The sequence below is a fragment of the Lithobates pipiens genome, unplaced genomic scaffold (genome assembly GCF_037356315.1).
Source record: "Lithobates pipiens isolate NorthernLeopardFrog02 unplaced genomic scaffold, aLitPip1_a1.2 Scaffold_8, whole genome shotgun sequence".
NCBI classification, from domain to species: domain Eukaryota; kingdom Metazoa; phylum Chordata; class Amphibia; order Anura; family Ranidae; genus Lithobates; species Lithobates pipiens.
The window spans coordinates 2,384,718-2,409,474 of record NW_027507903.1 but is presented as its reverse complement, the minus strand read 5'-3'; the positions used below and the strand labels follow the sequence as shown (position 1 = coordinate 2,409,474).

Sequence of the window (24,757 nt, the reverse complement as noted above, 5' to 3'; positions counted from 1 at the left end):
ATATTTGTGGGGGATATTTATTATAACAAAAAGTAAAAAAAATAATGCGTTTTTTTCAAAATAGTCGCTCTATTTTTGTTTATAGTGCAAAAAATAAAAACCTGCAGAGGTGATCAAATACCACCAAAAGAAAGCTCTATTTGTGGGGGGGGAAAAAAAAGGACGTCAATTTTGTTTGGGAGCCACGTCGCACGACCGCGCAATTGTCAGTTAAAGCGACGCAGTGCCGAATCGCAAAAAGTGGTCTGGTCTTTGGCCAGCAAAATGGTCCGGGCCTAAAAGTGGTTAAATAATTTTCTAGCAAAAAAAAAAAGAAAATGTGGATTTTCAACATGTGTGAAAACCTAAAGGATTGCTCGGGTAGGAAAGCGGTTAAGCCTGACTGTACAGTATTGTGCATCCAGCAAGAAACGTGTCCCTCCAGCTGCCGCCATGTACAGGTGTACAGGTGAGGATAGGTGTGGCGGAGAAGGATATGCCTGTAGCGTTCTTCATTCCTTTACACTTCAGTGCCTCATGAATGTGCGCTCTTGATTGTCAGCCCAATAATCTCCTCCGACAGACCATCGGTAGGAAGGGTGCAGCTCATCTTCACATTGTGTTCTGCAGCCTCATCTTACATAACATTCTCCTTAAATGGTTTTTCCATCCAAAAGGGGATATTTTTTCCTAGCAATGGCCATCCCTTAAAGCAGCCTTTCTCAACCTTTTCAACACAGAGGAACCCTTGAAATAATTCTCCGGTCTCGGGGAAACCCCCTACTAAAAATTAGAAATCTACAACTCATGATACATTAGTGTGATGGTCAGTGGGAACAATTATCTCCTAAAATATCGCTAAAAAGATCAATGGTGTCGGTGGGAACTTATCTGAGAGGCAGAAATTGTCCAATGCTGAAGGAACCCCTACAACCTCTGGAGGAACCCTGGTTGAGAATCACTGCCTTGACCACTAGGGATCCGCGCTATAGCCGAATGACGGCTACAGCACGGACCTGCTTTGCCCGGGACTATGTCTATTGATGTTGTCCCGTGCACGAGCGGCCTGCGCACCCCCTGAGGGGCGCGCTCTGTGATCAGCGAGTCTATGAGACTCGCCTGATCACGGATCGGAGCAAGGGATCGATCCCGACCCCTTACCACGTGATCAGCTGTCAGCCAATGACAGCTGATCATTTGACACAACAGAGCCGGTAATCAGCTATTTTTCCACCTCGCGCTGAAAAAAAAAGAGCCAATCACCGGCGCCCGTGATCGGGACATCAGTCCCGATCACGGCCACCTTATCTGTGCCCACCTGCCCCCTGCCAGTGCCACCTAACTAATAAAAAAGTGCCCCCCATCAGTGCCCACAGTGCCACCCATCAGTGCCCACAGTGCCACCCATCAGTGCCCAAAATCTGCCTCAACAACAGTGCTGCACCCCAGTGCCACTAATCCGTGCCCATCAGTGTCATCTACCAGTGCCCATCAGTGCCGCCCATCAGTGCCCAGCAGTGCCACCTATTAGTGCCATCTATCAGTGCCACCTATCAGTGCCCATCAGTCCCATCTATCAGTGCCCCTTAGTGCCACCCATCCGTGCCACCCATCAGTGCCCATCTTATCAGTACTGCCTTATCTGTGCCTATTGGTGCCACCTTATCTGTGCCTATTAGTGCCGCCTTAACTGTGCCTATCAGTGCCCACCAGTGCAGCCTATCAGTGCCCACCAGTGCCGCCTCATCAGCGCATTTCAATGAAGGAGAAAAATGACCTGTTTGCAAAATTTTATAACAAACTAAGAAAATTTTTTTTTTTTTTTTTTCGCTTAGCAAAAAATAAAACTCCGATCTGTAATTAAATACCACCAAAAGAAAGCTCTATTTGTGGGAAAAAAATGATAAAAATGTCATTTGGGTACAGTGTTGTATGGCCGAGCAATTGTCATTCAAAGTGCATCAGCGCTGAAAGCTGAAAATTGGTCTGGGCAGGAGGGGGTTTAAGTGCCCAGTAAGCAAGTGGTTAAAGGATAAGCGCACTTATTCTCTAAGGCAGGGTTTCGCAACCAGGGTTCCTTGGAATCCTTGGGTTCCTCTAGATATTGCTAGGGGGTTCCCTGAACAATGGTCAATTTCTGCCTCTCAGGTAAGTTCTCAAGGACACCGCTGATCTTTTTAGATATCTGTAAGGGGGGTAATTCTTCCCAATGACCCAAAGCCCTTGTACACACGGTCGGATATTCCGTCGGAATGTGTCCTATCGGACCATGTTGTCGGATATTCCGACTGTGTGTGGTCTCCATCGGACTGTTTCCGTCTGAGTATCCGACGGACCAAGTTTTCCAACTTGTCCGTAAAATTTTCCAACAAAATACTCCGATCATGTGTAGCCTACTGCGACGGACAAAGTGCCACGCATGCTCAGATCAAATTCCTAGACCAAAGCTATTGGCTACTAGCCTGAACGTAGTCCCATCGTAACGAAATAACATCATCACGTTATGTACAATCGGATTTTCCGACAACTTTGTCCGACCGTGTGTATGCAACAGTTTTGGACAAAATCCGTCAAAAACGGATTTGGTTGTCAGAATGTCCGACCGCGTGTACAAGGGCTAAGAAGCATTCTTCTCATTGGACCATATATATATATATATATATATATATATATATATTAACCCTTTCATGACTAAGCCTATTTTTGACATTTGGTGTTTACAAGTTAAAATCCATATTTTTTGCTAGAAAATTACTTGGAACCCCCAAACATTATATATATATATATATATATATATATATATATATATATATATATTTTTTTTTTTTAATCAGAGACTCTAGAGAATAAAACCGCGATTGTTGCAATATTTTATGTCACACGGTATTTGCGCAGCGGTGTTTTAAACGCCACTTTTTGGGAAAAGGGACACTTTCATGAATTTTAAAAAAACGAAACAGTAAAATGAGCCCAATTTTTTTGCATAATGTGAACGATAATGTTACGCCGAGTACATAGATACCAAACATGTCACGCTTTATAATTGCACGCACTCGTGGAATGACGACAAACTACGGTACCTAAAAACATCAATAGGTGGCGCTTTAAAAAAAAAATTCAGTTACCAGGTTAGAGTTACAGAGGAGGTCTAATGCTAGAATTATTGCTCTCGCCCTGACGATCGATACCTGAGATGTGTGATTTGAACACCATTTACATATGCGGGCGCAACTTCCGTATGCGTTTTCTTTGCTGCGCGAGTTTGCGGCGAGGGGGGGGGGTCGCATTAATAAAACATTTTTCTTATTTATTTTAAAATTAATAAATTGTGTTTTTTTTTAATAAATACATTTTTGATCACTTTTATTGCTGTCACAAGGAATGTAAACATCCCTTGTGACAGTAATAGGTGGTGACAGGTCCTCTTATGGAGGGATCGGGGGTCTAAAAGACCTCCAATCCCTCCTTTACACTTCAAAGTATTCAGATCGCCGTTTTTTTGAATACTGTATATATTTTTAAATCCGGCGTCATTGGCAGCCGAGTAAACGGGAAGTGACGTCATGACTCACGGCTTCATTCCAGTCCCTCCGTAACCGCTGGAAGCGGCGGATCATGCATTGGTGCTCCTGATTGAACGGGAGCCCCGGTAAAAGCAGCGGGAGGGGGGGGGGGCGTCCCCTCCCTCTCCTCCGGCATAACAGCTGAGCAGCTTTTAGCCGCATCGGTTGTTATGGCAGGAAAGCCAATTGCCCGCTCTGAAAAACGGTACCGGGATGATGCCTGCAGCTGCGGACATCATCCCGGTATAACCCCTGGAAGCCGAGTACGCACATCTGCGTACGTTCGGCGGCAAGGGGTTAAGGTTGGTTTCTAACTAATACTACCCATTACGATCTAATCCTCCCCTTGATTGGGGTACCACCGGACTTGTGCAGCTGGAAGATTATTGGGTAACGCCTCAAATTTTTTTATCATTACTCCTTCTCTGGAGTTTCCTGTCCCCCAGCTGTATACCTTTCAAAGTTTACACTTTGGGCAACAGTTTGGCAACCATTGGATAGGTCACAGGGATCAAACATATCAGAGATTATGGAATATTTTGTAGCGTGGATGTTATTTACACTTATTACTTTATGGAATAACATAATACAACATATTTCTGAAGTTCACCAAGTAAAATAATACAGATCTGTGTAGACGATGCATCTTGCATTTATTTTCTTAATGGGAACACAAACTGCATTATACCCAATGTGCAGAGAACGCAAGCTGCTAGTACTGTGTATATGGAGTGTGTGGACATGGTGTGCGTGTACATATGGGCTGTGTGTACATGGGGTGTGTGTACATATGGGGTGTGTGTACATATGGGGTGCGTGTACATATGGGGTGCCTGTACAAATGGGATGCGTGTGGACATGGGGTTTGTGGACATGAGGTGTGTGGACATGGGGTGCGTGGACATGGGGTGCGTGGACATGGGGTGCGTGTGGACATGGGGTGCGTGTGGACATGGGGTGCGTGTGGACATGGGGTGCGTGTGGACATGGGGTGCGTGTGGACATGGGGTGCGTGTGGACATGGGGTGCGTATGGACATGGGGTGCGTGTGGACATGGGGTGCGTGTGGACATGGGGTGCGTGTGGACATGGGGTGCGTGTGGACATGGGGTGCGTGTGGACATGGGGTGTGCGGACATGGGGTGTGCGGACATGGGGTGTGTGTGGAAGGTGTACACTGTACCTGGCTCGTGAGATCGCCGATATCCACTCATCGCAGTCCTTGGAATCCTCTGTGCGGAGCTCCAATGGCTTCTGATTTTCATGGTTAAAGTTGATGATAAAACAAAACTACAAGAAAGCAGATTGAGAAGATGAATAGAAAGCGGTGTGCACTATGTGTAATATTTCCCCCAATATCTACTAATCCCAATATCTGAATTACACAACCTCTCATATCCAATGTGTAACTTCCTTATATTATACCGCCCCACTGCAAGTGAGTGACTATTATACAGCCGCTAAAACATCCCCCTTTCTATTAATCACTGTACTAATCAGCTTCTCACAATTAAAACTCTATATGCCATCTGCCAACCACTACACCATCCAACATCCCACACCTGTCCTCTGCCAACTACTACACCATGAACCATCTCACACCTGTCTTCTGCCAACCACTGCACCATGTAGCATCTCATACCTGTCCTCTGCCAACCACTGCACCATGTAACATTGTACACCTGTCCTCTGCCAATCACTACACCATCCAACATCCCATACCTGTCCTCCGCCAACCACTAAACCATGTACCATCTCACACCTGTCCTCCACCAACCACTACACCATGTACCATCTCACACCTGTCCTCTGCCAACCACTACACCATGTAACATCCCACACCTGTCTCTGCCAACCACTACACCATGTAACATCCCACACCTGTCTCTGCCAACCACTACACCATGTACCATCCCACACCTGTCCTCTGCCAACCACTACACCATGTAACATCCCACACCTGTCTCTGCCAACCACTACACCATGAACCATCTCACACCTGTCTTCTGCCAACCACTACACCAAGTACCATCTCACACCTGTCCTCTGCCATCCACTACACCATGTAACATTCTACACCTGTCCTCTGCCAATCACTACACCATGTGACATCTCACGCCTGTCCTCGGCCAACCACTGCACCATGCAACATCCCATACCTGTCCTCTGCCAATCACTACACCATGTAGCATCTCATACCTGTCCTCTGCCAACCACTACACCATGTAACATTCTACACCTGTCCTCTGCCAATCACTACACCATGTAACATCTCACGCCTGTCCTCTGCCAACCACTACACCATGTAACATCTCACACCTGTCCTCTGCCAACCACTACACCATGTAACATCCTACACCTGTCCTCTGCCAACCACTACACCATGTAACATCTCACACCTGTCCTCTGCTACTCACTACACCATGTAACATCTCACACCTGTCCTCTGCCAATCACTACACCATGTAACATCTCACACCTGTCCTCTGCCAACCACTACACCATGTAACATCCTACACCTGTCCTCTGCCAACCACTACACCATGTAACATCCCACACCTGTCCTCCGCCAACCACTACACCGTGTACCATCTCACACCTGTCCTCTGCCAACCACTACACCATGTACCATCTCACACCTGTCCTCTGCCAACCACTACACCATGTAACATCCTACACCTGTCCTCTGCCAACCACTACACCATGTAACATCCCACACCTGTCCTCCGCCAACCACTACACCGTGTACCATCCCACACCTGTCCTCCGCCAACCACTACACCGTGTACCATCTCACACCTGTCCTCTGCCAACCACTACACCATGTACCATCTCACACCTGTCCTCTGCCAATCACTACACCATGTACCATCTCACACCTGTCCTCTGCCAATCACTACACCATGTAACATCTCACACCTGTCCTCTGCCAACCACTACACCATGTAACATCCCACACCTGTCCTCCGCCAACCACTACACCGTGTACCATCTCACACCTGTACTCTGCCAACCACTACACCATGTACCATCTCACACCTGTCCTCTGCCAATCACTACACCATGTAACATCTCACACCTGTCTTCTGCCAACCACTACACCATGTTCCATCTCACACCTGTCCTCCGCCAACCACTACACCATGTAACATCCCACACCTGTCCTCTGCCAACCACTACACCATGTACCCTCTCACACCTGTCCTCCGCCAACCACTACACCATGTACCATCTCACACCTGTCCTCCGCCAACCACTACACCATGTACCATCTCACACCTGTCCTCCGCCAAACCACTACACCATGTAACATCCCGCACCTGTCCTCCGCCAACCACTACACCATGTAACATCCCACACCTGTCCTCTGCCAACCACTACACCATGTACCCTCTCACACCTGTCCTCCGCCAACCACTACACCATGTACCATCTCACACCTGTCCTCCGCCAACCACTACACCATGTACCATCTCACACCTGTCCTCCGCCAACCACTACACCATGTAACATCCCACACCTGTCCTCCGCCAACCACTACACCATGTAACATCCCACACCTGTCCTCCGCCAACCACTACACCATGTAACATCCCACACCTGTCCTCCGCCAACCACTACACCATGTAACATCCCACACCTGTCCTCCGCCAACCACTACACCATGTAACATCCCACACCTGTCCTCCGCCAACCACTACACCATGTAGCATCCTACACCTGTCCTCTGCCATCCACTACACCATGTAACATCTCACACCTGTCCTCTGCCAACCACTACACCATATAACATCCCACACCTGTCCTCTGCCAACCACTACACCATGTAACATCCTACACCTGTCCTCTGCCATCCACTACACCATGTAACATCCCACATCTGTCCTCCGACCAACCACTACACCATGTAGCATCTCACACCTGTCCTCTGCCAACCACTACACCATGCAACATCCCACACCTGTCCTCTGCCAACCACTACACCATGTTCCATCTCACACCTGTCCTCTGCCAACCACTACACCATGTAACATCCCACACCTGTCCTCCGCCAACCACTACACCGTGTACCATCTCACACCTGTACTCTGCCAACCACTAAACCATGTACCATCTCACACCTGTCCTCTGCTACTCACTACACCATGTCACATCTCACACCTGTCCTCTGCCAACCACTACACCATGTTCCATCTCACACCTGTCCTCCGCCAACCACTACACCATGTAACATCCCACACCTGTCCTCTGCCAACCACTACACCATGTACCCTCTCACACCTGTCCTCCGCCAACCACTACACCATGTACCATCTCACACCTGTCCTCCGCCAACCACTACACCATGTACCATCTCATACCTGTCCTCCGCCAACCACTACACCATGTACCATCTCACACCTGTCCTCCGCCAACCACTACACCATGTAACATCCCACACCTGTCCTCCGTCAACCACTACACCATGTAACATCCCACACCTGTCCTCTGCTACTCACTACACCGTGTACCATCTCACACCTGTCCTCCGCCAACCACTACACCATGTAACATCCCACACCTGTCCTCCGCCAACCACTACACCATGTAACATCCTACACCTGTCCTCTGCTACTCACTACACCATGTAACATCCCACACCTGTCCTCCGTCAACCACTACACCATGTAACATCCCACACCTGTCCTCTGCCATCTACTACACCATGTAAAATCCCACACCTGTCCTCCGCCAACCACTGCACCATGTAACATCCTACACCTGTCCTCTGCCATCCACTACACCATGTAACATCTCACACCTGTCCTCTGCCAACCACTACACCATATAACATCCCACACCTGTCCTCTGCCAACCACTACACCATGTAACATCCTACACCTGTCCTCTGCCATCCACTACACCATGTAACATCTCACACCTGTCCTCTGCCAACCACTACACCATGTAGCATCTCATACCTGTCCTCTGCCAACCACTACACCATGTACTATCTCACACCTGTCCTCTGCCAACCACTACACCATGTAACATCCCATACCTGTCCTCCGACCAACCACTACACCATGTAGCATCTCATACCTGTCCTCTGCCAACCACTACACCATGTAACATCCCACACCTGTCCTCTGCCAACCACTACACCATGAACCATCTCACACCGGTCTTCTGCCAACCACTGCACCATGTAGCATCTCATACCTGTCCTCTGCCAACCACTACACCATGTAACATCTCAAACCTGTCCTCCGCCAACCACTACACCATGTACCATCTCACACCTGTCCTCTGCCATCCACTACACCATGTAACATCCCACACCTGTCCTCCGCCAACCACTACACCATGTAGCATCTCACACCTGTCCTCCGCCAACCACTACACCATGTAGCATCTCACACCTGTCCTCTGCTACTCACTACACCATGTAACATCTCACACCTGTCCTCTGCCAACCACTACAGCATGTAACATCCCACACCTGTCCTCTGCCAACCACTACACCATGAACCATTTCACACCTGTCCTCTGCCATCCACTACACCATGTAACATCTCATACCTGTCCTCCGCCAACCACTACACCATGTAACATCCCACACCTAACCTGTGCCAATCACTACACCATGTACCATCTCACACCTGTCCTCTGCCATCCACTACACCATGTAACATCCCACACCTGTCCTCTGCCAATGACTGCAAGAGGCCGATGCCAAGTTACATTCAGGTACTTACAATGTTTGTATTTTAAAAATACATTTATTGATGTATTAATGATTACAAAGATGAATTATTGTGTCTTTTATATCTGCCCGGATTTCAGTTTTGACAAGCAGGGACATCCCTTCTCAGTGTGAAAAATCCAGATAACCCACCCCAGCATGGAACACAAACGGCATGAGCAACCCTTTGGGGGTTTCTCATACTGAGTATTATGTACCACAAATGGAAGTAAATGTTCATTCTCATCTATGAGTAATCAATGGGATGTCCTCCATGTCTTTATAATGCACTGATGACTATTGTACTGATACAGTGCCTTGAAAAAGTATTCATACCCCTTGAAATTTTCCACATTTTGTCATGTGACAATGAAAAGCCTAAATTGATTTTATTGGTATTTTATGTAAAAAAACCAACACAAATTGGCACATAATTTAAGTGGAAGGAAAATGATAAATGATTTTCAACATTTTTTTACAAATAAATATGTGAAAAGTGTGGGGGGGGGGGGGCATTTGTATTCAGCCCCCTTTACTCTGATACCCCTAACTAAAATCTAGCGGAGCCAACTGCCTTCAGAAGTCACCTAAATTCGTAATTAGAGTCCACCTGTGTGTAATGTAATCTCAGTATAAATACAGCTGTTCTGTGAAGCCCTCAGAGGTTTGTTGGAGAACCTTAGTGAAGAAACAGCATCACAAAGGCCGAGGAACACACCAGACAGGTCAGGGATAAAGTTGTGGAGAAGTATAAAGCAGGGTTAGGTTATAAAAAAAATCTCCCAAGCTTTGAACATCTCACGGAGCTCTGTTCAATCCATCATCGGAAAATGGAAAGAGTATGGGCACAACCGCAAACCTACCAAGACATGGCCGTCCACCTAAACTGACCGGGCCGGGCAAGGAGAGCATTCATCAGAGAAGAGCCAAGAGGTCCATGGTGACTCTGGAGGAGCTGCAGAGATCCACAGCTCAGGGGGGAGAATCTGTCCACAGGACAACTATTAGTCGTCTCTCCACAAATCTGCCCTTTATGGAAGAGTGACAAGAAGAAAGACATTGGAGAAAGAAAGTCATAAGAAGTCCTGTTTGTAGTTTGTGAGAAGCCATGTGGGGGAGGGGGCAGCAAACATGTGGAAGAAGGTGATCTGGTCAGATGAGACCAAAATTCAAATTTATGGCCTAAAAGCAAAACGCTATGTGTGGGGAAAACTAACACTGCCCATCCCCCTGAACACACCATCCCCACTGTGAGACATGGGCCCAATTAGCCATTTTCCCTCCCCGGTGTCATGTGACTCATTAGTGTTAAAAGGTCTAAGGTGGGAATAGGGAGCAGGTGTGTTAAATTTGGTGTTATCGCTCTCACTCTCTCATACTCATCACTGGAAGTTCAACATGGCAATTCATGGCAAAGAACTCTCTGAAGATCTGAAGATAAGAATTGTTGCTCTACATAAAGATGGCCTAGGCTATAAGAAGATTGCCAAGACCCTGAAACTGAGCTACAGCACGGTGGCCAAGACCATACAGCGGTATAACAGGACAGGTTCCACTCAGAACAGGCCTTGCCATGGTCCAAAGAAGTTGAGGTCACGTGCTCAGCGTCATATCGAGAGGTTGTCTTTGGGAAATAGACGTATGAGTGCTGCCAGCATTGCTGCAGAGTTTGTAGGGGTGGGGGGGTTCAGCCTGTCAGTGCTCAGACCATACGCCGCACACTGCATCAAATTGGTCTGCATGGCTGTTGTCCCAGAAGGAAGCCTCTTCTAAAGATGATGCATAAGAAAGCCCGCAAACAGTTTGCTGAACACAAGCAGACTAAGGACATGGATTACTGGAACCATGTCCTGTGGTCTGATGAGACCAAGATAAACGTAATTGGTGTCAGATGGTGACAAGCGTGTGTGGGGGCAACCAGGTGAGGAGGACAAAGACAAGTGTGTCTTGTCTACAGTCAGGCATGGTGGTGGGAGTGTCATGGTCTGGGGCTGCATGAGTGCTGCCGGTGTTCTGGCAGATAGTGCCTGGAAAATCTCCGAAGATGAACGGCGCCTGCGCCGTGAGTGGAGGTGGTAGCCCCACCATCCAAGTGGACATAGGGTTAGGAAAATTAGAGGGCCCCTCGCGGGTGAGAGCAAGGTCTCCAACATCCACCAGCTCCGTGATGTCATCATGGGGGAGGGGAAGAGGACTCCAGTGGCGACCTGTGAAGTTCTGGTGAACTCCATGCCCAAGAGGGTGAAGGCAGTGCTGGAAAATAATGGCGGCCACACAATATATTGACACTTTGGGCCCAATTTAAACATTTTCACTTAGGGGTGTACTGACTTTTGTTGCCAGCCGTTTAGACATTAATGGCTGTGTGTTGATTTATTTTGAGGAGACGGCAAATTGACACTGTTATACAAGCTGTACACTCACTACTTTACATTGTAGACAAGTGTTATTTCTTCAGTGTTGTCACATGAAAAGAGAGAAGAAAAGATTTACAAAAATGTGAGGGGTGTACTTACTTTTGTGAGATAATGTATGTACCACTTTATGTTGGTCTATCACATAAAATCCCAATAAAATACACTTACATTTTTGGTTGTAACATGACAAAATGTGGAAAATTTCAATATATATATATATATATATATATATATATATATATATATATATATATATATATATATATATATATATATATATATATATATATATATACACACACACACACACACACACTGTATATATAAAATAATAATAAAATAATAAATCACACTGCAGTCAAAACTGAGCATTTTGCCTTTCAAGGGGACCTGTCAAGAAAAGAAAAACTAGAGGCTTGCCATTGGTTACTTGGTTTTAGGGCCTCATTCACATGGTCACAATGACTCAGACCGTGAATGGGCCATTTAGGTGGCTGGAGCCGCAAGGTGCTGTGCACAGGCAACCCATGGAAGTATATGGGGACATGACGGCTGCAAAGACACAGTCGCTTGTCCTAACTTGACAGGTAAGCAGGCGGATGAGCGGCCTCAAACACACACACACTGTCTGCATTTGGGGCCACTCACCCACACTCATATGTTTGTGCAGCCTCTGTGTCCTCATACACCTCCATAGGTTGCCTCCACCACCTGAAGCTGTATAAACAAGTAGCTCATTCTCAGTCTATGGGCCTCATCACCTGCATAAATGAGGCCTACGAGTGTAAAATCCATACCTGCCATCTCCATCTTCACTAGTTGGAGCAAGCCATGAAAAAAGTACACAGACAGTCAAGTCAAGACCAGTGACCCAGCTTGTTCCAAGTTACTAAAGTCAAAGCAATGGCATCTCCCATATATCTATCCTGTCCCATTGGTCACAACCCCAGGGGCGCATTCACACCTTGTACAGGGACCTGCAGTTTTGTGCACCAGATCAATACTGGGCACTGCAAGGATACCGAGGAAACGAAGATTGCCTATGTGTCTTGTTCATCTGAATGCAATGCACGGGAATGCATGCAAAACGCAACGCAACTTAAAGTAAAGAGATAGAAAAATAGAAATTGCTGTTACTATGTTGTTGACCCTTCCATGGATGGGTCACTTCCCAATAGGTGACTTGAAAATGCATGCTAATGCACCATAAATAAAAAATAAACTAAAAAAACAACATTCTAGAGCCAACAGTAAATCTATAACCATCAATAGGTTAAAGCCACCAATAAATCTGGAGCTGCCAATAAGTCTAGATAAACAAATAAGTCCAGAGAGACCAATAAATCCAGAGCCACCTATGAATCTAGATAAACCAATAGGTCTAGAGCCACCATTGAGTCTACAGCCACCATCGAGTCTATAGCCACTAATGAATCTAGAACCATCAATAGGTTAGACCACTGATTCTCAACCAGGGTTCTGTGGAACCCTAGGGCTCCTCCAGAGGTTGTAGGGGTTCCTTCAGCATTGGGCCATTTCTGCCTCTCAGATAAGTTCCCCACCAACACCATTGATCTTTTTAGCTATCTGTAAGGAGGTAATTCTTCCCAATGACCACAAGTGTAAGGACCATTCTTCCCACTGACCATCACACTAATGTATCATAAGTTGTAGATCTCTAATTTTTAGCAGGGGGTTCCTCGAGACCGGAGAACTATTTCAAGGGTTCCTCTCTGTTAAAAAGGTTGAGAAAGGCTGGGTTAGAGCCACCAATAAGTCTGGATAAACCAATGCGTCTAAAGAGGCCAACAAATATAGAGCCACCTATAAATCTAAAAAAAAAAACAATACATCTTGAGCCACCATTAGGTCTACAACCACCAATAAATCTACAACCATTAATTGGTTAGAGCCACCAAGAAGTCTAGAGCCAAGAATAAGTCTAGATAAACAAACAAGTCTAGAGTCATCAATAAGTCTAGAGCCACTAATACATTTAGAACACATCAATAAGTTAGAGCCAACAATAAGTCCAAATCAACCAATAAGGGTGAACTTACACTAGACATGGTTGAACTGAACTATGCCCAAGTTTAATTGTCCCCCGCTGGTCTACGCTCACGCCGCTCTTACACCATCACCTCTGCTTACATTTGTGGTCATTAGGAAGACCCCCCCCCTTTAGGTTGGTGGTGAATGGGGAGAATGATCCTTATATTGGTGGTGAATGGGAAGAATGCTCCTTTCATTAGTGATCAGTGGGAAGAATGTCTCTTACATTGGTGGTCAGTGGGAAGAATGCTCCTTATACATATATATATTAGCTAAAAAGACCATCAGTGCCATTGGTAATTGGCAAACTATCTAAGGTGCAGAAATTACTCAAGGAACCACCAACTTCTAGAGGAACTGGGGTTGAAGAAAAAAGATGGTCTACAAGAACCTGGAGAATCGTGTTGCTCTCCTCACTGTGTATATATATATATATATATATATATATATATATATATATATATATATATATATATATATATATATATATATATATATATATATATATATATACAGTGCCTTGCGAAAGTATTCGGCCCCCTTGAACTTTTCAACCTTTTGCCACATTTCAGGCTTCAAACATAAAGATATAAAATTTTAAATTTTTGTGAAGAATCCCCAACAAGTGGGACACAATTGTGAAGTGGAACGAAATCTATTGGATATTTTAAACTTTTTTAGCAAATGAAAAACTGAAAAGTGGGGTGTGCAAAATGATTCGGCCCCTTTACTTTCAGTGCAGCAAACTCACTCCAGAAGTTCAGCGAGGATCTCTGAATGATCCAATGTTGTCCTAAATGACTGATGGTGATAAATAGAATCCACCTGTGTGTAATCAAGTCTCTGTATAAATGCACCTGCTCTGTGATAGTCTCAGGGTTCTGTTGAAAGCGCAGAGAGCATCATGAAGACCAAGGAACACACCAGGCAGGTCTGTAATACTGTTGTGGAGAAGTTTAAAGCCGGATTTGGATACAAAAAGATTTCCCAAGCTTTAAACATCCCAAGGAGCACTGTGCAAGCCATCATTTTGAAATGGAAGGAGTATCAGACCACTGCAAATCTACCAAGACCTGGCCGTCCCTCTAAACTTTCAGCTCAGACAAGGAGAAGACTGATCAGAGATGCAGCCAAGAGGCCCATGATCACTCTGGATGAACTGCAGAGAACTACAGCTGAGGTGGGAGAGTCTGTCCATAGGACAACAATCAGTCGTACACTGCACAAATCTGCCCTTTATGGAAGAGTGGCAAGAAGAAAGCCATTTCTCAAAGATATCCATAAAAAGTCTCGTCTAAAGTTTGCCACAAGCCACCTGGGAGACACCAAACATGTGGAAGAAGGTGCTCTGGTCAGATGAAACCAAAATCCAACTTTTTGCCCACAATGCAAAACGATATGTTTGGCGTAAAAGCAACACAGCTCATCACCCTCAACACACCATCCCCACTGTCACACATGGTGGTGGCAGCATCATGGTTTGGGCCTGCTTTTCTTCAGCAGGGACAGGGAAGATGGTTAAAATTGAGGGGAAGATGGATGCAGCCAAATACAGGACCATTCTGGATGAAAACCTGTTGGTCTGCAAAAGACCTGAAACTGGGATGGAGATTTATCTTCCAACAAGACAATGATCCCAAACATACAGCAAAATCTACAAAGGAATGGTTCACAAATAAACCTATCCAGGTGTTAGAATGGCCAAGTCAAAGTCCAGACCTGAATCCAATCGAGAATCTGTGGAAAGAGCTGAAAACTGCTGTTCACAAACACTCTCCATCCAACCTCACTGAGCTCCAGCTGTTTTGCAAGGAAGAATCTGCAAGAATTTCAGTCTCTCGATGTGCAAAACTGATAGAGACACCCCAAGCGACTTGCAGCTGTAATCGCAGCAAAAGGTGGCTCTACAAAGTATTAACGCAAGGGGGCCGAATCATTTTGCACGCCCCACTTTTCATTTTTTTATTAGTTAAAAAAGTTTCAAAAATCCAATAGATTTCGTTCCACTTCACAATTGTGTCCCACTTGTTGGTGATTCTTCACAAAAAAATAAAAATTGTATATCTTTATGTTTGAAGTCTGAAATGTGGCAAAAGGTTGAAAAGTTCAAGGGGGCCGAATACTTTCGCAAGGCACTGTATGTACCTGTGTGCCCAGACCCGCCACAATCAGCAGCATTGTATACCTGTGTCATCAGCTATACTGGGCACACCTGTCTAATAGGGACCACCCTTGTATACGACTCTCTTACCTACCTGCCCAGTATGTCAACCTTTGTATGCGACGCCTACCTACAGCGCTGATAGAGAGCACTCAATACCTGTATGTATCCTCATGTCCTTTAACAACTCCAACCTACTACCTGACAGGTATACCCGTGTTTCCAGCCCCTACATCACTGCACACCTGTATCACCCCCCCCCCCCCCCATGCTGATAGCACTTGTCAATCTATCAGATGCTGTGCCCTCTCTAAGCCCCAGAACACCCAGAATTACCCCAGCCTTCCCATTGCACACCTGTATCATCAGCTACACTGAGCACCTCTTAGGGCCCACCTTTGTATGGGCCTCTCCTACCCTAGTAGTACTCCTACTCCTAGTGCACATACAGAGGAAGCATCACCCATCTTCAGCTGGGCCCACCTTGTTATCCCTCAACCCCAACCTGCAACCTGACAGGTACACAGTCAGGTCCATAAATATTGGGACATCGACACAATTCTAATCTTTTTGACTCTATACACCACCACCATTGATTTGAAATGAAGCAAACAAGATGTGCTTTAACTGCAGACTTTCAGCTTTAATTTGAGGGTGTTTACATCCAAATCAGGTGAACGGTGTAGGAACTCCAACATTTTGTATATGTGCCTCCCACTTTTTAAAGGGACCAAAAGTAATGGGACAGATTAACAAACTTTTACTTTTTAATACTCGTTTGCAAATCCTTGGCAGTCACTTACAGCCTGAAGTCTGGAGCGCATAGACATCACCAGACGCTGGGTTCCATCCCTGGTGATGCTCTGCCAGGCCTCTACTGCAACTGTCTTCAGATCCTGCTTGTTCTTGGGGCATTTTCCCTTCAGTTTTGTCTTCAGCAAGTGAAATGCAGGCTCAATCGGATTCAGGTCAGATGATAGACTTGGCCATTGCATAACAGTCCACTTCTTTCCCTTAAAAAACTCTTTGGTTGCTTTTGTAGTATGCTTCGGGTCATTGTCCATCTGCCCTGTGAAGCTCCGTCCAATGAGTTCTGAAGCATTTTGCTGAATATGAGCAGATAATATTCCCCGAAACACTTCAGAATTCATCCCGATGCTTTTGTCAGCAGTCACATCATCAATAAATACAAGAGAACCAGTTCCATTGGCAGCCATACATGCCCACGCCATGACACTACCACCACCATGCTTTACTGATGAGATGGTATGCTTTGGATCATGAGCAGTTCCTTTCCTTCTCCATACTCTTCTCTTCCTCCTCTGTCCATAGGATGTTGTTCCAGAACTGTGAAGGCTTTTTTAGATGTTGTTTGGCAAACTCTAATCTGGCCTTCCTGTTTTTGAGGCTCACCAATGGTTTACATCTTGTGGTGAACCCTCTGTATTCACTCTGGTGAAGTCTTCTCTTGATTGTTGACTAATGCCGCGTACACACGTAGCCGACTATCCGACGGACTTAGACTGGCGGACTTCCCGCCAGACTGTCCGTCGGACTTTCCGAGCGGGCTACTTGCCCACACACGGCACTTTTTCAGCGGACTAATACGGCGTACTAAGTCCGCCGTACTATCCGCCCTACTTTTGAAATGAACGGACTCGCCCACACACGCGGAGGAAAGTCCGCTCATTTCGAGCGGGTCTCCAGGTAGGCGTGGCCCGCGAAGGAGACGGCGTGGGGGTCCCCCCCAAGTCCACAACAGACCCTTGTCCGAGCACCCTACCCGGTCGGCCAGGAAAGGAGGGGCGAGCGAGCGCCCCCCCCCCCTCCTGAGCCATACCAGGCCGCGTGCCCTCAACATGGGGGGTGCCTTGGGGAAGGGGGGCCGCACGGCCCCCCCACCCCAAAGCACCTTGTCCCCATGTTGATGAGGACAAGGGCCTCTTCCCGACAACCCTGGCCGTTGGTTGTCGGGGTCTGCGGGCGAGGGGCTTATCGGAATCCGGGAGCCCCCTTTAATAAGGGGGCCCCCGGATACCGGCCCCCCACCCTATGTGAAGGAGTATGGGGTACAATGTACCCCTACCCATTTACCTGTGAAAAAAAAGTACAAAAAAAAAACACAACACACAAGATAAAATAATTTATTGCACAGCTCCGGGGGTCTTCCGTCTTCGGGGGTCTTCTCGCCAGACTCCTCCGCTATCTTCTTGTAGCTCTTTTGCTCGCGGAGGAGCCCGGCATTCTTCTTCGTCGCCGCGGCCTCTTCTTTTACAGGCGGTGGCCCGGTCTTCTGTCGCCGCCGCCGCCTTCCGTTCTTCTTCTCCTCCTGGAGATGTTGACTCGAAGCTCTCTCCGGCTGCAATGCCAGGGACGTGCTGCGCGTGGATTTATATAGGGACAAGGGGTGGTGTCATCGGTTGATGTCACATGGGTTGATATCACATGGCGACAGTCCCAGCATCCTCCGGGACTATGACATCGTAAGGGGCGGGGTCACCATGTGACATCAACCCATGTGACATCAACCGATGACACCGCCCCTTGTCCCTATATAAGTCCCCGCGCAGCACGTCCCTGGCATTGCGGCTGGAGAGAGCTTCGAGCCATCATCTCCAGGAGAAGAAGAAGAAGAAGAAGAAGTAGAACGGAAGGCGGCGGCGGCGACAGAAGACCGGGCCACCGCCTGTAAAAGAGCTATAAGAAGGCGTGGTGGCCCGGCAGAAGAACCGAAGAGGGGGACAAGACCCCCGAAGTCGGAAGAAGAGGCCACGGCGACGAAGAAGAATGCCGGGCTCCTCGGCTAGCTAAAGAGCTACAAGAAAATAGCGGAGGAGTCCGGCGAGAAGACCCCCGAAGACGGAAGACCCCTGGAGCTGTGCAATAAATTATTTTATCTTGTGTGTTGTGTTTTTTTTTGTACTTTTTTTCACAGGTGAATGGGTAGGGGTACATTGTACCCCATACTCATTCACATAGGATGGGGGTCGTTATCCGGGGCCCCCTTATTAAAGGGGGCTCCCGGATTCCGATAAGCCCCTCGCCCGTAGACCCCGACAACCAACGGCCAGGGTTGTCGGGAAGAGGCCCTTGTCCTCATCAACATGGGGATAAGGTGCTTTGGGGTGGGGGGGCTCAGGAGGGGGGGGCGCTCGCTCGCCCCCCTTTCCTGGCTGGCCGGGTAGCGTGCTCGGACAAGGGTCTGATGTGGACCTGGGGGGGGGGGGGTGTTGGGGTTCCCCTTTAAGTCCATATCAGGTGGCGGGGCCAGCGAAGTCTCCTTTTTTCTCCGGGCGGGAAAAGTCAGTTCATTTCAAAAGTACGGCGGACTGGTACACACACGGCCGGATTGTCCGCCGAAATGCGAGTCCGGCGGCAAGATTGGAGTGCAAAACTACTTTCTAAGTCCGCCGTACTTTCGGGTCAAAAAAGTATGCCGGAGGCTACACACGGGGGGATTGTCCGGCGGACTTGAGTTTGCCGGACTTTTCCACCCGCTTGTTTGATCGTGTGTACGCGGCATTGGACACACATACACCTACCTCCTGGAGAGTGTTCTTGATCTGGCCAACTGTTGTAAAGGGCGTTTTCTTCACCAGGGAAAGAATTCTTCGGTCATCCACCAAAGTTGTTTTCTGTGGTCTTCCGGGTCTTTTGGTGTTGCTGAGATCATCGATGCGTTCTTTCTTTTTAAGGATGTTCCACGCAGTTAATTTGGCCACACCTAATGTTTCTGCTATCTCTCCGATGGGGGTTATTTTTTTCAGCCTAATGATGGCTTGCTTCACTGATAGTGACAGCTCTTTGGATCTCATCTTGAGAGTTGACAGCAACAGATTCCAAATGCAAATAGCACACTTGAAATGAACTCTGGACCTTTTATCTGCTCCTTGTAAATGGGATAATGAGGGAATAACACACACCTGGCCATGGAACAGCTGAGCAGCCAATTGTCCCATTACTTTCGGTCCCTTAAAAAGTGGGAGGCACAGATACAAACACCGTTCACCTGATTTGGATGTAAATACCCTCACATTAAAGATGAAAGCTTGCAGTTAAAGCACATCTTGTTCGTCTCATTTCAAATCCATGAAATGTGATGGTGTATAGAGCCAAAAAGATTAGAATTGTGTCAATGTCCCAATATTTATGGACCTGACTGTACCTGTGTATCCAGCCTCCCTACACACCTGTATCGGCCCTCCCTGTCAATATATCATCTGTGGAGCCCTATCCTACACTGTGACTTTCCTACCTAAAGGACACAGAGCACCCATCTTCACCTGACCCCACATGGACAATGATAACCCTCCACCAGACAGGTAAAGGTGTATAGCTAACCCCCTACACACCCGCAGCACTGCACACCTGTATCATGAGCTACAATGAGCTTACCTGTCTAGTAAAGTTCACATTGTATGTATCTCTACCACCTACAGTGAACATACAGAGCACGCATCACCCATCTTCACCCGCACGGATACTCCTCTACCTGACAGGTATACCTGTACCCATCTCCCTACACACCTGTATGACCCCTCCCTACCCTGTGTACCCAGCCCCCCCTATACACCTGTATGACCCTCCCTGTCCTGTGTGCCAACCTCCACACACCTGTATACCTCCTTCCTGTCCTCTGTGCCCCGCCCCCTACACACCTGTATGGCCCCTCCCTGTTCTGTGAGCCCAATCCCCTCTTCACACCTATATGGCCCCTCCCTGCTCTATATGCCCAACCCTCCTACACACTTGCATGACTCCTCCCTGTCCTGTGTGCCCATACACCCCTATATGGTGTCCCTATACACCTAGAAAGCCCCCCCTGCTCTGTGTGCCCAATCCCCTTACACACCATAATGGTCCCTTCCTGTTCTGTGTGACCACCCCCCTACACACCAGAATGGTCCCTTCCTGTCCTGTGTGACCACCCCCTACACACCAGAATGGTCCCTTCCTGTCCTGTGTGACCACCCCCTACACACCAGAATGGTCCCTTCCTGTCTTGTGTGACCACCCCCTACACACCAGAATGGTCCCTTCCTGTCCTGTGTGACCACCCCCTACACACCAGAATGGTCCCTTCCTGTCCTGTGTGACCACCCCCTACACACCAGAATGGTCCCTTCCTGTGTGACCACCCCCTACACGCCAGAATGGTCCCTTCCTGTCCTGTGTGACCACCCCCTACACACCAGAATGGTCCATTCCTGTTCTGTGTGCCCAGCTTCCACACATACATGTATGGTCCATCCCTATGCTGTGCTTCCCCTACATACATGTATGGCCCCTCACTATCCTGTGTGATCACCCCCCTACATATCGATATGGTCCCTCCCTGTCCTGTGTGCCCAGCCCCCCTACACACCTGTATAACCCAACCCTGCTGCTTGGGCCCAGCTTCCCCACACACCTGTATGGTCCATTCTTTTGCTGTGCATTCCCTACATACATGTATGACCCCTCCCTGTCCTGTGTGACCACCCCCCTACACACTTCAATGGTCCCTCCCTGTTCTGTGTACCCAGCCCCCCACACACCAATATGGTCCATTCCTGTCCTGTGTGCCCAGCCCCCCTACACATCTGTATCTCTTCTCTGCTGTGTGCCCAGCCCCCTACACACCTGTATAACTCCTCCCTGCCGTGTGTGCCCAGCCCCCTACACACCTGTATAACTCCTCCTGCTGTGTGTGCCCAGCCCCCTACACACCTGTATAACTCCTCCCTGCCGTGTGTGCCCAGCCCCCTACACACCTGTATAACTCCTCCTGCTGTGTGTGCCCAGCCCCCTACACACCTGTATAACTCCTCCCTGCTGTGTGTGCCCAGCCCCCTACACACCTGTATTACTCCTCCCTGCTGTGTGTGCCCAGCCCCCAACACACCTGTATAACTCCTCCTGCTGTGTGTGCCCAGCCCCCCTACACACCTGTATAACTCCTCCTGCTGTGTGTGCCCAGCCCCCTACACACCTGTATTACTCCTCCCTGCTGTGTGTGCCCAGCCCCCAACACACCTGTATAACTCCTCCCTGCTGTGTGTGCCCAGCCCCCCTACACACCTGTATAACTCCTCCTGCTGTGTGTGCCCAGCCCCCTACACACCTGTATAACTCCTCCTGCTGTGTGTGCCCAGCCCCCCTACACACCTGTATAACTCCTCCCTGCTGTGTGTGCCCAGCCCCCCTACACACCTGTATAACTCCTCCCTGCCGTGTGTGCCCAGCCCCCTACACACCTGTATAACTCCTCCTGCTGTGTGTGCCCAGCCCCCCTACACACCTGTATAACTCCTCCCTGCTGTGTGTGCCCAGCCCCCCTACACACCTGTATAACTCCTCCCTGCTGTGTGTGCCCAGCCCCCTACACACCTGTATAACTCCTCCCTGCTGTGTGTGCCCAGCCCCCTACACACCTGTATAACTCCTCCCTGCTGTGTGTGCCCAGCCCCCTACTCACCTGTATTACTCCTCCCTGCTGTGTGTGCCCAGCCCCCTACACACCTGTATAACTCCTCCCTGCCGTGTGTGCCAAGCCCCCCTACACACCTGTATAACTCCTCCCTGCTGTGTGTGCGCCCAGACTCCCTACACACCTGTATAACTCCTCCCTGCTTTGTGTGCCCAGCCCCCTACACACCTGTATAACTCCTCCCTGCTGTGTGTGCCCAGCCCCCTACACACCTGTGTAACTCCTCCCTGCTGTGTGTGCCCAGCCCCCCTACACACCTGTGTAACTCCTCCCTGCTGTGTGTGCCCAGCCCCCTACACACCTGTGTAACTCCTCCCTGCTGTGTGTGCCCAGCCCCCCTACACACCTGTGTAACTCCTCCCTGCTGTGTGTGCCCAGCCCCCCTACACACCTGTATATCTCCTCCTGCTGTGTGTGCCCAGCCCCCTACACACCTGTATAATCCCCCCCTGCTGTGTGTGCCCAGCCCCCTACACACCTGTATAACTCCTCCCTGCTGTGTGTGCCCAGCCCCTCTACACGCCTGTATAACGCCTCCCTGCTGTGTGTGCCCAGCCCCCTACACACCTGTATAACTCCTCCCTGCTGTGTGTGCCCAGCCCCCCTACACACCTGTATAACTCCTCCCTGCTGTGTGTGCCCAGCCCCCTACACACCTGTATAACTGCTCCCTGCTGTGTGTGCCCAGCCCCCCTACACGCCTGTATAACTCCTCCCTGCTGTGTGTGCCCAGCCCCTCTACACGCCTGTATAACGCCTCCCTGCTGTGTGTGCCCAGCCCCTCTACACGCCTGTATAACGCCTCCCTGCTGTGTGTGCCCAGCCCCCTACACACCTGTATAACTCCTCCCTGCCGTGTGTGCCCAGCCCCCCTACACACCTGTATAACTCCTCCCTGCTGTGTGTGCCCAGCCCCCCTACACACCTGTATAACTCCTCCCTGCTGTGTGTGCCCAGCCCCCTACACACCTGTATAACTGCTCCCTGCTGTGTGTGCCCAGCCCCCTACACACCTGTATAACTCCTCCCTGCTGTGTGTGCCCAGCATACCCTACACACCTGTATAACTCCTCCCTGCCGTGTGTGCCAAGCCCCCCTACACACCTGTATAACTCCACCCTGCTGTGTGTGCGCCCAGACTCCCTACACACCTGTATAACTCCTCCCTGCTTTGTGTGCCCAGCCCCCTACACACCTGCATAACTCCTCCCTGCTGTGTGTGCCCAGCCCCCTACACACCTGTGTAACTCCTCCCTGCTGTGTGTGCCCAGCCCCCCTACACACCTGTGTAACTTCTCCCTGCTGTGTGTGCCCAGCCCCCTACACACCTGTGTAACTCCTCCCTGCTGTGTGTGCCCAGCCCCCCTACACACCTGTGTAACTCCTCCCTGCTGTGTGTGCCCAGCCCCCCTACACACCTGCATATCTCCTCCTGCTGTGTGTGCCCAGCCCCCCTACACACCTGTATAATTCCCCCCTGCTGTGTGTGCCCAGCCCCCTACACACCTGTATAACTCCTCCCTGCTGTGTGTGCCCAGCCCCTCTACACGCCTGTATAACGCCTCCCTGCTGTGTGTGCCCAGCCCCCTACACACCTGTATAACTCCTCCCTGCCGTGTGTGCCTAGCTCTCCTACACACCTGTAGAACGCCTCACTGCTGTGTGTACCCAACCTCCCTACACACCAATCTGGTCCATTCCTGTCCTGTGTGCCCAGCCCCCCTACACACCTGTATCTCTTCTCTGCTGTGTGTGCCCAGCCCCCCTACACACCTGTATAACTCCTCCCTGCTGTGTGTGCCCACCCCCCTACACACCTGTATAACTCCTCCCTGCTGTGTGTGCCCACCCCCCTACACACCTGTATAACTCCTCCCTGCTGTGTGTGCCCAGCCCCCCTACAAACCTGTGTAACTCCTCCCTGCTGTGTGTGCCCATCCCCCTACACACCTGTATAACTCCTCCTGCTGTGTGTGCCCAGCCCCCTACACACCTGTATAACTCCTCCCTGCTGTGTGTGCCCAGCCCCCCTACAAATCGGTATAACTCCTCCCTGCCGTGTGTGCCAAGCCCCCTACACACCTGTATAACTCCTCCCTGCTGTGTGTGCCCAGCCCCCTACACACCTGTATAACTCCTCCTGCTGTGTGTGCCCAGCCCCCTACACACCTGTATAACTCCCCCTGCTGTGTGTGCCCAGCCCCCTCTACTCACCTGTATAACTCCTCCTGCTGTGTGTGCCCAGCCCCCTCTACTCACCTGTATAACTCCTCCCTGCTGTGTGTGCCCAGCCCCCCTACACACCTGTATAACTCCTCCCTGCTGTGTGTGCCCAGCCCCCCTACACACCTGTATAACTCCTCCCTGCTGTGTGTGCCCACCCCCCTACAC

General features: G+C 49.1%; 1 protein-coding gene across 1 annotated transcript in view; it reads right to left on the bottom strand.

Annotated features, from left to right (window-relative positions):
• The window catches only part of RASGRF1 (Ras protein specific guanine nucleotide releasing factor 1), a 167,675-nt gene that overhangs the window by 139,514 nt on the left and 3,404 nt on the right, over nucleotides 1-24,757 (bottom strand). The window contains 1 exon segment of the mRNA XM_077472711.1: nucleotides 4,726-4,832. Coding sequence (XP_077328837.1) covers nucleotides 4,726-4,832 — 107 coding nt within the window.